This window comes from Poecile atricapillus, chromosome W, assembly GCF_030490865.1.
Source record: "Poecile atricapillus isolate bPoeAtr1 chromosome W, bPoeAtr1.hap1, whole genome shotgun sequence".
In the NCBI taxonomy this organism is placed as follows: domain Eukaryota; kingdom Metazoa; phylum Chordata; class Aves; order Passeriformes; family Paridae; genus Poecile; species Poecile atricapillus.
In genome coordinates, this window is record NC_081288.1 from 52,209,960 (window position 1) to 52,227,517 (window position 17,558).

Genomic DNA, 17,558 nt, shown 5'->3' on the forward strand with positions numbered 1-17,558 from the left:
GTTCTGGCAGGGGCTAAGATGAATAAGGGAGAGGTACAAGGCAGGTAAGAGCACTCAGTCATACCTTTCTCAGCACCCTCCAGCTTCTGGCACTTAGTCACTTAGTCACCCAAAGATACTCTGAGCTGGAAATTGCACCCATATTTGGCACTTAATAGTAATTTATGGACTCCTTTCTCCTCAGTTTTGTTTACTGTGTTTTAGATTTTTTTACTGTGTTTAGATTTATTTTTGTTTTCTTCTCTGTCATATGACTTCCATAATTTCCTTCTGCTTTGAATGATAAAGAGCTTTTTGGGATTCCCTTAACTTGCTGTCTTACCATTTCTTTTGTTGTCTTTGATTCTGTCTCATGAAGAATAGGAATAGGGCACTCACAAATCAATGTTTTGGAAAATTCTCACACACTGAGCACAAATCTGTTGTCTCTCACATCCAAGTAGACAGAATACTTGATAATCACACTCATTTCCCAGGAATACTTACATTAAAAACAAACACCACAACCAAACTTCAACACCCATCTCATTTCCCCAAAAAGAGAGAACTTAGCATGTGTTGTAGCTGGTTTCATAGACTATGTGCCAGGGAACATAATGCATGCTACAGAAATCAGTGAAAAAAACATCACATCTGCTTTTTATTTGTAACTACATTCAAGGATTGGGAAAATTTGTCCGAGAATTCAGTAAGAGAGCCAAGTCTTCAACATTGCTCTCCTCTTGCAAACAGCAAGGCAACAAGACCTCACCACTCCAGGAATCAAGACTCAGAGCCATGGTGCCTGTCAGCAAAATGAGTTGACGCAGAGCAAAGAAATACAGAGCTTTGCATCTTTCACTGTGCTCAGTCAAATCCAGTTTATGCCATAGTGTACCAGAAGCCATATGCACCTTTGAATTTATCAGTCTCCTCTTGATCCAGTTCCTGTCCTTCTAGAGAACTGTATTTGTGCTAAAACCCACCCGTGCAAGTGGCAAGTCATATTTGAAGCAAGTGCAAGAAGGTCAAGAAATATATGAGCATGGGCTTTAAACCCTACAGAGCCTGGAGGAGGAAAGAGTGATGGGATGCCTATGGAGTCATCAGAAAGGTTGTCCTCAGTGCCCACTGCTATCCTGTTTCAGTGGCCCAGCAATTCATCTGGCTTTTTAATACTGGAAATCTGACCTATTTAAGGCAAATGCAAACTGTGCACACAAGCATTTGTAGGAACCTGAATAGTGCAATCCTTCCAGCTTTCATTTTTAAGCCAACAGAAAATGGTGGTAAACTCTTGATAAGTCGCATTTTCATATTGGTAGCTCTGCTTTTGACAATTATGATACCAGTTCTTTCTGTGGTAAAGAACGTCCTTGATTCTCTCAGGGAAAAAAAGGGTATCAAACACTGCATAATGCAAAATCCATATAGCCAAATTAAAATTAACACCTGGTGCTGAATAACTGGTTTGAGAGCACATATGTTTTAATATTCAGTTTGAGTAGAAAAGCTTACACTCTTCAGAAGAAATCCATTATATTCTTCATGGATTAGAGTGATATACAGCATTTAGAGAGCTACATATGTGCCCTTTGCAAGGCTGTGCTGCATATCCCAGGGCATTTGAGTCATTGCACAATAAAGTTAACCCTGAGCCTATCTCTGCTGGATAATGGCATACACCTGCCAGACATCTAGGGAAAAAATAACAATATGATACTTAGATTGGATTCCTTTTAGAAGGCCTCTCATTTTTGCAGAAGATATTTCAACATGTAGACATTTGTAATTCAATCCTGCTGACTAGCAGAACTGAGCATTGGAATGATTTTTAAAATAAGCTGTTGCATGCTGGCTTTCAACTCAAGTTATTACAGTTTTAATTTGCCATATTATGCACAGACAAACCTAGACTCAAGTCTTCATAGTTAACATTAACAATAGCTGATGGCAATGAAATAATACTTAAATTACTAATTTAATGTTCATGGACCTAAGTGATTGCTGACTTCCAATATTAAAAATATATTAGTATATTAATTAATTAATTAACTGCTGGCTGTTATCTTCCTGGAAATACTTCATGGAAGTAGTCTGAGCTATGCTGGAAGAAAATTTTTTTTTTCTTTAAATAGAGAGACATAAATATTGTGTTTGTCATAGTTACTGGTATTGAACATGATTCTCAAAAGATATCAGAAGAGCCACATAGATTTAAATAAAGGGTCCATCTAGTTCAGTGCTGTCTCCACTGGTATTGACAAGTGGATGCCTAGTGACCCAGACACACATAGCTACTACCATCTCCTTAAAGTCTCCAACTATTTTCCTTTCTGGAGATTTCCTGAGCTATTGATTTTTGTCTGTTTAGCTCTTTCCACGTACCTGTGGAGTTTCCCTTTGAATGTGCATTTCTCTTGCATTCGCATCCTTTGGCAGGGAGTACTATAGGTCATCACATATTGCTAGGATGTCATATTCTTTTGTTTGCCTTGAACCCAAGTCTTGTTTCTGTCTTATGGTGGTGTTTAGAATTTGTATTAGAATTAAATCATGGAATAATAGAATAATTTAGGACGGAAAACACCTCTAGTATCATTGAGTCCAACCATTGACCTAACACTGCCAAGTCCACAACTAAACAATGCCCTTAAGTGCCACGTATACATGTCTTTTAGGTGCCTTCAGGGATGGTGACTCAACCACTTCCAAGGGCAGCTAGTTCCGCTGCATGACAGTCCTTTTGGTAAAGAAATGGTCCCTAAAATATAACCTAAATCTTCTCTGGTGCAACTCGAGGCCATTTCTCCTTTTCCTGTCACTTGTTGCTCGGGAGAAGAGACCAACCCCAAGCTGACTACAATCCTGTTTTGGTTGTATACGGGAGTATAAGGTTGGTCTCTACCCACTCATGATTCTCTATTAATTTTTAATAGAGATTCCACATGTACCATACCAAATCATTGTTCGTTACAACCTACTGATCATCTTTGTTACCCTTCTCTGAGGGTTTCCCCTTTTTAACATGCTCTTTTTGCTAGGAGGCAAGTAGAACTGCGCTGAGATTTTAAGTTTCAGGCAAGCAATTAATTTATATGATATCAGGGTGTTTTCTGGTTTGTTTTCTAATCCTTATCTAATAGTTTCTAAGCTTTTTATTAGGTTGGTTTTGGCTGCAGCTAAGCAGTTAGATAACTATCTATCATATGCTGCTTTAAATTAATTTTCTTTGTTGGTTGGTACTCACCTGTCATTTTATTGCCTTGACATGCTGCCTTGTAAAGTCCTCCTGCCATCCTTCATAGGCTGTCCTCATCCTAACCACCTTGAATACATTCAGATCATCACAAAACTTTATCACTGGACCGCTCAACCACTTTTCTAACTCATTTATAGGTGTATTGAGCAGTATGGACCCCAGCACACACAGCTTGTAGAACACCTCTGGTGACTTCTTACTATTGCAGTCACTGACCATTTACTACTAGCGTCTATTTGTTCTCCTTTGGTTAATTATCTGTGCTAGATCTTCCCTCACTTCTAATTGCTTGAGTGCAGGAATGGAAATAAGCTTTCATTTCTCTTATGCTCTGGAGAAATGCTTGGTTAATAAATTAATTACTAAAATGTAAATAAAACTAACAAAATAATCCAACACCTACTCTCCCTCTGCCAAAAAAGACACCCCCAAAACCCCCAGGATTTTATACTCTTTGCAGAGGGAAATCCTTCTATATTACTGAACCATTTTCATGGTAGTAGTCCCTGTATGCTAGTGTGTCCATGGCAGATGAAGTTTATGCTGCACACATACCAGTTCAGTACCAAGCCATAAAAATAAGAGCTTTATACAAACAACACTGGAGTCCTAAGTAGCTTCTTCCTCCTGCTGTAGAAGGTGTCTTCAAATTACTTTTTTTTTTCAGGATTATGTCAGATAAGGGTAAGACAGAATTTCAAGGACTGGGCTGATGTGTGCAAAAATCACAGTTGTATATACCAAAAAGAACATTTTTGCATCTAGTGTCTGTTATAGCAGCACTGTAGGCTGGTAGATTAGTTCTAAGCAAAATCCAAACTTTTATTCCATGAGCTAGGAAGTGTAATCTGAGCTCCCTGTATGTCATGAGGTCAAAGTCTAGTCACTTGGGCCTTGAGCAGGTGATTTGACTATCAACCTCAGTAAAATAAAGGTCAGTCAGTGTTCAAAGTACCGAGTAATTTTTCCAAGATTGTAGAGATGGAAACCAAATTTTCATGTATTGCTCTGAGGTTGGAATGCAGATGTGTTTAAAGAGTTAACGCTGTGGCTCAATCAGAAAGAATGCTTGGCAATAAGAGGAAGCCTGGATTAATGATGGAAAAGAATTCTTAGCATTTTATAGCAGTGGGTATTCGAGATGAGACATGGCTAATGATCAACTAAAAAGGTATTTGCAGCTGTGGTGCTACCTCTCCCCATAATGCCAACATTAATCAAGCTTTTTCATGCAGCTTTCCAGTCCATTCTATTTTTCATTGTCCTGAATAGAAAAACAGAGCTCATGCACTATTACACTGAGTCAGAGACCATACTTCTGTGTCACCAAAAACGATCATACCTTATTGATTTCTAAAATCTGTACTTTCTGTGCTGTGAAATAAATCCATAGCAAAGTCTGTAACAAAGCCAGTTTCATTTTTAAAGAAAAAAAAGCCTCTTACAACCCCAAACTATAAATACCTCTGGGATGTGAAGCAGTTATCGGCATGAATTAACTGCTCATATATTTTATTTAAGTCTTGAATTACATCAAAACATCAGCTATAATTACAGCATCTCTAAGTCTAGTATTGGAGTCAGCCATCTTGTTGAAAGGCCTTGGCAGTGCAAAAAGCCATTGAAATCATGTAAGTCAATGTCCTGGCTGTTCTGACTCTGCCTTCAGAGTCAGAAGAAAAGCTTCATTATAGTAAAAAATGAAACGTTTGGCATACAAGTTATTTCCAGAATGGCTTCAATCTTTTTAAATAATGAACCCCATTGAATCCTAACTTCTCAGCAAATGTTGATTATCTAAATTCCTTAAGTAAACTACACGTGATACAGCTTTTGAAACATGAACATGATCTTCCCTCGTGTAAACAATCCTCTGCCTTTGTTGCCTGATGCTATCGCATTTGGGAGCACATCCTTCTGGATTGCAGGCCCAAGCCTATAAAATCTTGCTATCAAATATCCACCCCGAGCTGCAGATGCTTTATGCTTCTGCTTAACAGCCATGACTCATCCCGTTAAAGTCAACAAAGTTACAGTAGTAAAGTTAGGCGTGTGTTTGCAGGAGTAGGCCCAGATTCTCAGAAGAATTTAGGTAACTCAAGATGCAGAGAGATGAGTAGTGGGGGAATTTCATACTGGTGTGACTAATCTCCCTAAGATCTCCTAAAATCGAGAGAGAGAGAGGGAGAGAGGGAAAGTTTTGCAAAGGGCCTTCGGGATGACTAAATTAGGCTCCTGTTTTGGAGCATCTCCTAAAGGAGCCTCCACAGATTCCCTGTAATTTAAGAAGTGCTTTGAATGCTCAGTCCTGGACACCCGGCTCACACAGAAATCAACAGGAGCCAGAGCTCAGGGTGCCCAGCCAATCTTGCAAGGAGCTTGTCAGAGCAATAGGTATCTCTGAGTACTTGTGGCTCTGAGGGTGCCCTCAGCAGCAGCCTGCAGTGCCTGACATAGCTTTGCAATCTAATTGCCCCACGTGCAGCAAGACCTGAGACTGTTGACCCAAGGTTAAGTTTACTTTTCAAACTGAAGAACCAAATTGAAAATAAAAGGAAATGTTTTTGACTTCTGAAGACCTGGAGTTTTAAGATTCTTTTAAATAGACACTGTAGATAAAATTCTTGATTCTTAAATGTATAGGACTGACTAAATGACCTATCTTCATTTTTTATGGTGATTTATAAATACCTGAAATTGAAGGACTAGGAAACATGAAGTGACTCCTGCATATTTCAATAAACACAGTGTATTTTGAGGATCCTCCAACAGCCATGATTTTTCTGTATTAAATAAAGTAGATTTTATAGCACTTTAATCAGATTATGATGCAACATTATGCAAAATATTATGCAATGTAATGCAAAGTAATTAATGCAAGCAGAGAGCATGAGACATCTGAGCAGCATGCACTTGTGTTACATACTGCCTGCTGATTTCCAAAATTTCTTTCTTTCTTAGATAGTGGTTTCCCGTTCAGAACCCACAGCTCCACATGTCAGCTTTCAGCTAGACTCCCACCCCATCTCTCCCCAGGTTGTTGTCAAGAATTCATTAGCAGATGATGGCTATACCCTGGTAGTGACTGGGAAAAAGGTGAGTGGTTCTAATCCTCCTGTGCACTGTGTAAACCTGCCTTCAGAACAGAGCTATTGGTGAGAGCAGCTGTTCACACTGCTGCTTTATGTGCTGCACCCTCATTGCCCTGCCATTCCCTTTGGAACACTGGGGTGCAAGTTTCCTCCAAGACATATTTTTTCCCCTGCTAAACAAACTTGCAGCCTAATACCAAGAAATGTTTAAATAAAGTAAAAGCTGGTGATATAAACCAACAAAAGCCAGGAAATGCAAATTTTAAGGCTGAAACCCTGTCTCTAATTCAAGTGCTTGCAAAGACAAAACACACAATGGCTTAAGAAAAGAATGGTTCTGTTTCCTGGCTTTTGCTGGTTTGTGTCGTAGCATTGTAACTTTTTAAGGAGGGTTGTGTGTGCAAGAGTTGCATGGGTGTCTTTAAAACTGTAAGTCAGTAAGGCTTGAAAATTACTTTAGCATGTAGTCTACAAAGAGTTAATAAAATATGAAGAGCTATCATAAATTTGCTATTGTCATAAGTAGATATGCATTGAAGAATAGGTTTAAAACATCAGCAGATAATATTACAGATAATCCTAAACCGTAATCATAAGCAATAATTTGACCCCTTGAGTTCTATAAGAACTTACAGAAATACATCAGCCATAAAGATTGTTATTAATCATTTACTAGAAGTGTATGAGATATTTATAAGAGTGATCTTCAGAAAATGTGCAAAATAAATTTAAGGAAGGTCCTGAAGTATAAAGAAATATGAGACACTTATATAGTAATGTAATTATATATTGATTTTAATATTTTGACCAAAAATAATTCTTACATGTTTAGAGTGACTATTTCATAACTATCCTGATATTTTAAGTAATATAAATTTTAGCTTGTATTTTAGGTAAAGCATAGATTTTTTGATGATAGGTGTTAAAAAACAAGTACATGGGCAGTCACAAGCTGTGACTGTGCCACAGATATTAATCAGCCTCACAAAAGTTGAAATAGCCATCATGCCTGTTTTTACAAATATATAAGCTAAGGCACACGGAGATACAGAATGGGAGGAGCACACTGATGTTTTCTTTCTCCATCAGCAAAAAATGCTATCTTGCTGTAAACACCAGATGCTGGTAGTAACTGTATATAACATTAAGATGCCTTTAGGGTTTCTCCCAAGCGAATTTAAAATCATGTCAGTTAAATTACTTATAAGATCCTATAATTACTGAGCTAAAGAGAAGTCGAACTGTGGCTTGCACATCTGAAATCTGAGTAGCACCAGCACGCTATGCATAAATAGAGATTCTCCTTGCCACTTAGTGTATGTATTAAAAGGATGTGTTCATCATGTCTCTCCATCGACAGATAACAAAGATCCCGCTGAAGGGGCCAGGCTGCCATCATTTCAGGTCCTGCAGCCAGTGCCTGCTGGCACCAGCCTTCATGCAGTGTGGCTGGTGCAGCCAGCAGTGCCTCAGGTCTTCGGAGTGCCCCAGCAACACCTGGACCCGGGACACTTGCTTGCCGAGGGTTTATGAGGTAAAGTGGTGGATTTCTCACATTTGTCTCTTGAAGGAAGAAGAGTCTGCACTCTGTAGACATTTTCTATTCATATAATCATGATAAACTGTCAGCTTTCCTCAACTTCCCCTCAGCCTCGATGTCCATAAATCCTGTGACTGGATGCACATGGTCTTCCTGAGTACAGTGGGCTGAGATGCTCATGGATGGACAGGTTTGTCTGATCATCCTTAGAAGCCTTGGGAGATTGCTGGCCCTACAAAGCACTTCAGATGGGGAAACAAGATGGATCTGAGCCAGCCTGGCAGGGGTCTTTCAGGAAAGTCAGTCACAGAAAGGAGCATCCCTCCTCTTAGACCTCTCTTGGAGACAAAAGTGGAGGAAAGCAGTTCCTGCCCAGAGCCACTACAGCCAGACCCAGCACAGGAGGTCTCTGGTTCCCACTCTTCATCCATCCCTGTGCTGGCTCCAGTGCTAGAGGAAAGCCTGGTGTTTCTTTGTGAGAAAAACCCCCTCTTTCCCCTACCCAAGCTCCTGGCAGAGTTGGTTTTCCATAATATCCCTCCCTGGCTCCTTGTTCCCATGGGTTCACTTGGCACCAATGAGGAACAAGCCTATAGCTGCTCCCCCAGGACAGGGGCAACCAGAGGCGGCTGCCAGCTGGCCAAAGCTCATGAAGTGAGAACAAAAAGCACAGATGAGCAGAGAGCTGCACTGGCACGCTCCAGTTCTAATTTAGATTTGGTTAATGCAGGATTTGTACTGTACGTGGAACAAAATCTTCCCGTGTCAAGTGTGACATAACTATTTTGTAGGGCAGTTGATGGACTAGAAATCTAAGGGAAGGGCAAGCATAAAATTTCTGGTAGCATTTATACCCATTCACTTGTGTTAGTGCATTTAAACTGCATCGTGTAGTTAAAAATACATTTCCCTTTCTTAGAATACAACTTGTAAACAGAGATGAAAGTTTGATATGCTAAACTCTTAGAGAGAAAGGGAGAAAAAAAGTGGGCTTTAAATAAATAATGTAGTTCTTTCATCCAGGCATACGATTTCATATACAACAATATTTTTAAGTTTTAAAGTTTTAGGCAAAACTGCTACTAATTTAGAAAGAAGTATAGAAACACATGTTTACAGGGTTGGTTTTTTCCATATTCACCTTTCAGACACAAAATTTAGGATTAACACAAGCAAAATTCAGGGGAAAAACAATGAAGAATTATAGGAATCAAACCCAAAATGGATAGAAAATGGAAGGGGGGTGCACTTTGCTTCCCTTTCTATGGCCACTTAGGACAAAGGAGATGCATAAAAATTACTCATGCAGAATGTGAATAGTTTACTTTTCTTTTATACAAAAAACACATTTATTTCAAAAAGGTTATATTAGATAATGAATCATCCTTTCCAGCCTTGGTCTGTATCAGACTGAATCACCAATTCAAAGGTATACTGTAAGAATTAGCTCTTATACATCTTTCTGTACCTCTGCAGGCCCAAGGTACTCATCTATCCTGCACAGTTTGTTTCATCTTCTCTAGAGTTCAAGCACCTTTAATGTTTTTTAATTCAAAAACTGTCCATCAGTGGCTGTATATTTCCATGCCTCAAACAATATTTCTCAGGCTCTGAACTGCTTAGTTTCTGATTTTCAGAGGGGTGAATTCATATAGCCCTCTTTAATTTCAATTTTGCATGTGTTCAATCAGCAGTTTCAAGAACCAAGAGCCTGGAGCCCCTGCAGAGGCGCTCAGACCGAGAGGTGTATCCCCCACAGCTGCCTTTGCAGTCCCTGTGAGGTTGCTGGGAGGGGAGCACAGCTCAGACGTGGGGCAGTGGAGACAGGTGTGAGGCTGGCTAGGCGTTCCCCTTCCCCATGTGGCTCAGCACAGCCTGCCCAGCACAAGCCCAGTCTGCCCCTGTAATGAATATGGATCTGTGACACTGATGGATCTTAAAGTGAATCTCGAATTACTGCATGCCGATGTTAGTACAAGTTGCTTCCAGAAGGTTTGTAAGGAAAAAAATGCAGCTGGGTACTTAAATCCATTGGATTGCTAGCTGTTAAGACAAATTTCATGCTCTACTGGACCATGACATTTAACATGATTACTGAACAAAATATAAAATAGATTATTCATCATCTTCTGATCTGTCTTTAAACTCACATGCATAAAATGTAAGAAACAAGCTAGTTTTGTTCCTAACAAACAGAGGATGACCTGCTTTGCATAGTATCTGAAATTCAGTCCGAACCTCTCCCTCCTAATATTTTTCAGCTTTCAGAGGGACAGATTGCTTGAGATATGTCATATGATCGCTTTAACCTGAGGGGAACAGATTGCTCTCTGAGGGTCTGGTCCAGTGGATGTTAGCTAACTAAGTCTTCAATGACATTTTCCCAGGTTATTACACAGAGTGGTGTACAATGGGAAAAAAAATCTATTTTTTCCTCTCAGGAGGGAAGGCAGAGAAGAAGCCCAGTGTGTTTTCCCATGGAGTCCTGTGGATCCTTTGTCTCTTTTCCCTGCTTTAAGCACTTTCCATTGGAGCTGTGGGTTGGAGAGGAGCAGTCAGGTCTGCCCAGACATAGCCAGCACAGTAGGGCAGACTCTGGGATACATCCCCTGCACAGCCCAGCTCCCAGTCTGCTCTCATCCACTGCCTCTGCCAACAATGAGGAGTTTCATCAGCCTGCACGAGCAGTTCTAGAGGGAGGCCAGGGAGGGAGTCTCCTCGGAGATCACTTGGTGCTGGAACAAATTGCAGGCATCTGTGCGTGGCGTTCGGGTCATGCTAAAAGGTGAAGGGTGTAAAAGAAGAAATAAATTGGTCTCCCTTCTGATTCTTTGTTGTGGTTAAAAATCTGACATGGTTTGTTGTTGTTGTTTTAAAGTGAGTCATTTTAGCTGGCTGTTGTATCAGACATATCAAGAACATCAGGCCTTCTGCTGCCTGTTTAGTTTGGAGGCTTTGCTGGAAATTTCACATGTGGTTGTACGTGTTCTTGTATTTGAATTAAAATGAATGTGTTAATGAAACTTTAATAAATAGGTATTTTATTCCAAAAATGTATTAATACATAAGTGGATATTAGCTGTCAATATAAATAAAAGGAAAACACAATGCTTTTAATTTTTCCAAAAACAGATAGTTAACTTTCTCCCTTAACCAAAAGTTCAGAGAGTAGTAGAATGACAGGCCTTGCAGTGGACTTGCTCTGTATTATCAGTGGAGATAACTTTTTTTTTTAATCCTACATTTCATAGCATCTATAACTGGTTTGCATTTTGATTATTTTCTGTTACCACCAGTGCAAAGTACACAGAAGAGGCCTACATATATCTCAGTTCAAAGACCAGGAGGTTCACTGTCCATTCTTGTCAACTCTCCCAAGAAAAAGTCTGGAAAACCACATTTGATTTTCAGAAATTTTATCATACAAAACAAACGGAACAAAATTAAATCTTGAATAAAAACAGGGGAGTTCTGCAGAACTTAAAAACAAAACCTCAAGATTTTGTTTATTTATTTTTTTGCTATCTACGTAGAGGTCTTGCCTCCTAAATTTGTTGACATAATGTAGTAAATACTTCCTATACCTCAATTAAGGCACAGGGGTTGCTATCACAGGTTTCTTTTGCTGTGTAAGATCACTAAAAACATGTTTGGTACCTTCAGATTTTATTCTGTATGGCTTTGTGAAGCCCTTATTTTGCTGACTTGCAGATTACATTTCAAACTCTTCAATGCCACCTGTCAACGTATTGTACAAAACATCAGGACATCCTGTACCGCCACAGAGCAATTCGAGTTTCTGCTAGGGTTTTGTTATGGCAAAAATAGGTAATGTGCTGAGATATTGAGCAGAGTGGAAAACTAGAATCTGAAGTCAAATCCAGATTTTGAAGAAGACTCCAAATAAATAAGGAAAAGTTAAACTTGCAAATAGCCCAGTATGGCTCCAAGCTCATAGCTGCAGTTGTGTGTCATAGGCCTATGTGAGTATCACGCCTTTTTTACGGATTTGTACAAAAGTGCTGTTCCTGCACAGGTTCCCTCTTTGCTCACTGAGAGCTGATTCAAAGCTCTTTAAAAGAGGAAAGGTTCCTCCTGGTTCCAGTGCATTTTAAATCAGACTCTTTGTCTGGTTTCTAATGAGGGCAGTAAATTTCCCCATATATAGTATATGGTATAATTCTTTTGAAGTATTCTTCAGCTGCCTTTCTATCTACAATAGTTCATTTGTAAGAGTCTTGAAGTATAGCTACAAGAGAGTTGAAAAGAAATGTGCTGTCTTACTGGATTTCCAGATGAAATAATAGCCAAGTATCACTCAAACACTTTCCTTTCAGCTTGAAAATTAAGCCAGGTCCTTTGAAGGACACAGCTGTATTGCATTTTAGGGGAAAAATTATTATCACTAAAGCATTAAGTTTAAGATACTTAGGCACTATATTCAGAAGTATAAATTCAGTCTCTCATTCCTTTCATTCTCTTTTGTTTGTCTAGTGGTACTGGTATGTTTGCAAAATTGTGCAGTATTGTTGAAAGTCCTCATAATTCCTGAACTAATGTCTTTTTTTTTTGGTTGTTTTTTTGGTGGGTTTGGTTTTTTTTTTTTTACTGACAGTACTATCCAGTACTTTTAGTGAGTTTTGTAAGACTTATATAGTGTTCCTACGTTTTTCCCACCATTGTTATATTTTACAGGACAATTTACAATATACACACACACACAAAAAAAAAGTATTTCCTTTGTAGATTGTCTCTGTGTTTCTGAGAGGCAGTTTATTTTTAACTTGGAATTAGAGGTGACCAAATGTAAAATGTTTAAGGAAAGAATAGCAGAAGTCGTGTTAACTTTATCACAGTCAACGCAATATTGGATTATGGTGTCTTTGAACCTACCTCACTCTGAACCAAACTTTCATCAAGCTGACAAAAAACGGTCATTTGGGGGCTCTTTTGTGTTCAGCATTCAGCTTCTAACAAAATAAGTATATTGTATGTTTAACACGCCAGAAATAAGATGTGAAAGACAAGAACGGCAGGACTTAAAAGACTATTACAATGCACAGCTTGTTCAGTGCCCCTAAACACTATCTTTCAAAGCTTTCTAGTATAGGTTTTGTTATTTATTGCTGCTGTCATAGAAAGCTCATAATGTGACAAATGAAAGGTGAAGAACAATTAAGATGAATGCTAGGACATAGTCTACCAAAAGAAATGCTTTTCTAAAATTATTCCTTTTCCCATTCTTTAGCTCTAAGTGAAGTTCAAGAAAACCTGATTCAACTAACACAGTATTTTTTTAACAGATTCTCCCGAGCAGAGCTCCCATAGAAGGCGGGACAAAATTGACACTGTGTGGATGGGACTTTGGATTCAGCAAAAATAATAGATTTGAATTAAAAAATACAGTAGTCCATATTGGAGGACAAATTTGTCCTCTGGAAGCAAAATCTAGCAACAAAAATAGGTAAGAAACCTAAAATATTAATTTCCATTTATGCAGATGTTCTTTATGTGTTATGGATTTTTCTGAAAATACAAACATTCAGCCTATAAGTATCATCTCTGCTTCTGAAATTTCAAATTTGAAAAAATCCCATGGTTTAATAAACTCCCCAAGAAAAACAATGCTCAAAATGGAGATGAAATAAATCTGGTTTATGCCAATAGCTCCTGCCGCAGTTTCTCTGATTTGTCTGAAAAATGCTGTGGAAATGCTTCTGTGGAAGCTGGCAAGAATGAATCTATTCAAAGGTCTGAAAAGGGGGCAGGTTCCTTTGGCTGGGATCCTGCTGGGCGAAGCTGTGCCACCTCTGTCTTCCTGATCTGTAAAGCTGCTGGAGAGAAGTGTGAGAAGATGCAGGTATTTCGACATCCAGAAGGTTATGACCCTCAACTGCACCTCTCCTCCTCCTCAGAAATAAGTATTTGAGGCACTGGGATAATGGCTTAAGTTTAAGACAAAGGTCACAGTAGTTGTTATCTTGAAGAAATACAAGTTCAGTGAATATCATCTCTATACCACAAAGCAATGCACAAGTTGTGGTACAGCTTTTCTATTCACATACATAGCAGTGGGGATACCCCAGCAAGTTCTCTAGAAGTGCTGAGCGCTCTCCTAACTGCTGTTCTGAACAGTCTGAATGGAAACAAGATGATTTAAGGAGATTAGATTATATATGAGACTATGTGAATGCAATTTAATACATTGACACGTGCTGCTGCAGAAGTTCAAGTTTAATTTTTGGTAATATTTAATTTTTTACAACAAACGTGTGTATATGATTCATTTTTTCTAATGCTATTGTCTGCCAAAATTTGAAACTAAAAGAAAATTTAAAAAATTAATCAGCCATTGAAGAGAGGTATTTGTTTTTTCTATTATGCTTCTTTTTTCTGAAATGTCTATGATATACTAAAATTATTTTCTGTGACCAAGTATTATAGACCACAGTGTTTGTATTTATCATTAAGGAAGAGGGCCACAGTTCTTTTAGCTGTTATTTCTAAAATGTCAGTGAGGCTTATAGATTGATGATCTGTTTAGTATGGATTCCCCATCATTATGAGTTTTAAGTGGTTCTATTTTAATGTGAAGAAAAATCAATCAGAAAAAAAATGTAATCCCATTTTTTCCTTGTTTTCTGAAGGCTGGAATGCACAGTTCCTGCAGCAAAAATTCCAAGTTTTAATATATCCAGTAGTGTTTCTGTTGGACATGGCAAAACACTGTTCAATACATTTTCATACGTGGTAAGCACTATGATTAAACCTTTATAGTCAAAATTAGCTTCAATATTAACTTCTCATGAGTCCAAACCAGCATGGTAAATTCTGTATTTGTGTTGGCTTTATTGTTACTTCATGGAAAAGTTAATAAATGTTTTAAGTCCTCCTTTTGACATTTTGAAAATAATTTTATAATCCACTGGTTTTATTTTTACCTCCCTTCAGAATCCTGTAATAACAAGTATATCTCCCACCTATGGCCCCAAATCTGGAGGAACATTGCTGACTATAGCTGGCAAATACCTAGACAGTGGGAAATCCATGAGGATTTTTGTTGGTGAGCAGCCATGCACTTTGAAAAGGTAATGTACTAACTAAAACGCAATGCCTTTAATAGTGAAGTGTCTTGATTAAAAGCCTTGGAGTTAAAAAACTAAACTCAAACATTTTCTTTCCTCTCCTTGTGTCACTCATTGGGGAATTTATACAATAAGGAATATCTATCCTGAGTTTAGGATACCTGAAATATTCCTAGAAGAACTACAGTTTTCTGGAAGTCTTGTTTATTCTGAAATGTCTTCATTAAGCTCATTAAAAGGTTGCATAGAGAAGTGTCAAATCAGCTTCTAATGGACAAGAAACTGCTTATTTCCCATCATTTCTGTCACCCTGATTCCCACACACTCAGCCCTCTCTCTTGTATTAGCAAAACTGCCATTTGTGCAGCAGCTGCCAGTGAGCAGCCAGAGGATGCAAGTTACCATTTCCTACTGCCTTGTTGAGTGGAAACCTGACCAGTGTGACAATGTCTATCCCATGCAGAGGAGCACTATTTCTGCACTGCTATCAGTGAACAGCCTACAAAACAGAGGCAGCATCAGTTTGGAACTTTTCCTGGTATTTAGAAAATTGTTTTGGAGGTTTAAGCCAGAATTTCTTGTGTCTCTGTACTGGATCCAGTAGGAGCTCAGTCACGAATCTTTGATGTGTTCTGTGTGGAAATGCCTTCAACCTCAGCTGCATTTAAATGTTAAATACCAAGCACAGATTCTCCACCATAGGCAGACAAGAGTTCTGAATTTGGTAGCCATTCTACCATGGCACAAATCCTACTTGGTTCTGTGCTTAGATACAGCAGGGTGATTCCAGAATTGTCACCTCTGTGGACAAGGGCAGAATCTGCCCCACTGTGTGCCAGAAACAGGATATCCAGCAATTCCTCTGAAATTTGAGCATCATCTAGTGATTATGGAAAGTCATAGTGGTAAAACTGTGGAGACCACAGGGAAGCAGTAGCCTATTAGTTAATGCAAGACTCAGAGCCAGGAGAGATGAAATTTATTCTTTACTGCTGAATGATTCATTGTATGCCCTTGATCAAAGCAGCCAAGTCTGACTAAATCAAGAAAAAAGATTTAGATATTCAAGTCTGATCACTAAAAAGATCTTCATCACTTCTGTTCCTTACTAGTTAGGGTTGCATTTCTTGGCATCTTCAACTCAACTGGTTAGCTAATGGAGAAATACATAAACCTTTTGGAAATGAATAATCTGAGACATCTACTATGGGGGTGGGTCAGCAGCCAGCTCAGATGCAGGTGTTGGTCAGGTGTACCTCTAGGTATTGAACAAAAGCTGAGACTTACCCAGGAAACATCACCAGCACCCCTCTTTCTCACTAGCCAAGTTGCCTGGAGACTTCTAATGCATGTCTTAACCAGTTTCTCAGGGCAGGTGTTTCTCTAGCTAAACAGGCAGCTTTCCCCAGTTCTGAGGGCAACTAGAGCAAGGTTTATTTCTTTCCTTCAAGAAATGTTAAAAAGCTTCCAGATACAGATGAATGAATCACTGTCCCTTATGGTGAATTCCACCTTCCTGAAAGCTTCATAAGTTGTAGCAAATGTCCCTTTGGTCTAATTTGGAGGCCATCTCTTGCATTCTATGAGAACAACCTCACTTGGATGGCCCATGGATGTTCTTGAGCCCAAATCACTGAGACCAGCAGGTAGAGTTACATTTGCTTCTCCAGTCAGTTGCCACCCTTGTCTCTGGTGTGCCCTGCTCCCTGTGGCCACAGTTCATGTGCTTCAAACTTCAGGATCCTTCTGCTGCCCACTCACTCACTGAGCTCCCTCCAGTGTAGAAGGAAGAGGACTTCCACAGACAAACATGATAGCAAGGGATAGGCAGATATCCCGGAGACTCTGCTGATGTGCTGAATTCAGCCAGCTATTCTTGAATTTTCTCCTTCTTTCTCCTTGCCTCTGCCTGCCCCTCAGCGTCTGGTACATCCCACACGAGCACCTTTACTTCAGGCTTTTAACACAGAGTTAGTCCTGTGGATTTGAAGGAGGCATTATCCTTTGGTTATGGCAGATCAAGTCATTCTCCTTAAACCTGGAGCATGCTCTTGTTTTCCAGGCTGGAAGCTGCCTTTGCAGGGTTCAGGGGCTCATGGGGTTGTCACCAGTACTGGGGCAACACCTTCCATCAGGCAAGGTGCAAATCAATTGATTTAAAATTAATCTTGAGGCTAAGCCACGCTGTTGCAGTTTCTACCTTATGTCATGCTTACTTGTTGCAATTTGATTATCCAGCAGGAAAATCAATGACATTTTTTACAAACGGATCCTTAGGCAATATTGGGGCTCAGTAAAGAACAGGGTTTTAAGCCAAGTACATGTTTTATAATGGTGACAAGCAATCTGTTTTCAGTCCTCCCAGCATATCGGCGAGCACTGTGGAGTGCTACACCCCAGCACAGCAAATTCCCCAGGAATATCGTGTGAGAATGGAAATCGATGAAGCTATTCGAGACACAAGCAGACATTTCACATACAGAGAAGACCCAGTTGTTTTAAAAATTCATCCAGCCAAATCTTTTCTTAGGTGAGTAAAAATTTCTTATAGAAATAAGAAAAGTAACAAATGAACAAAGAACGATTATGCTGCTCAGCAA

The 17,558-nt window shown here is 39.2% G+C and overlaps 1 protein-coding gene across 1 annotated transcript in view; it reads left to right on the forward strand.

Moving 5' to 3' along the window:
* LOC131591999 (hepatocyte growth factor receptor-like) overlaps positions 1 to 17,558 on the forward strand; it is a 120,863-nt gene that overhangs the window by 72,391 nt on the left and 30,914 nt on the right. The window contains exons 5-10 of the mRNA XM_058863187.1: positions 6,203 to 6,337; positions 7,694 to 7,867; positions 13,177 to 13,337; positions 14,521 to 14,623; positions 14,825 to 14,961; positions 17,315 to 17,488. Of these exons, the coding sequence (XP_058719170.1) occupies positions 6,203 to 6,337; positions 7,694 to 7,867; positions 13,177 to 13,337; positions 14,521 to 14,623; positions 14,825 to 14,961; positions 17,315 to 17,488 (884 nt within the window). The remainder of the gene's footprint in view (positions 1 to 6,202; positions 6,338 to 7,693; positions 7,868 to 13,176; positions 13,338 to 14,520; positions 14,624 to 14,824; positions 14,962 to 17,314; positions 17,489 to 17,558) is intronic.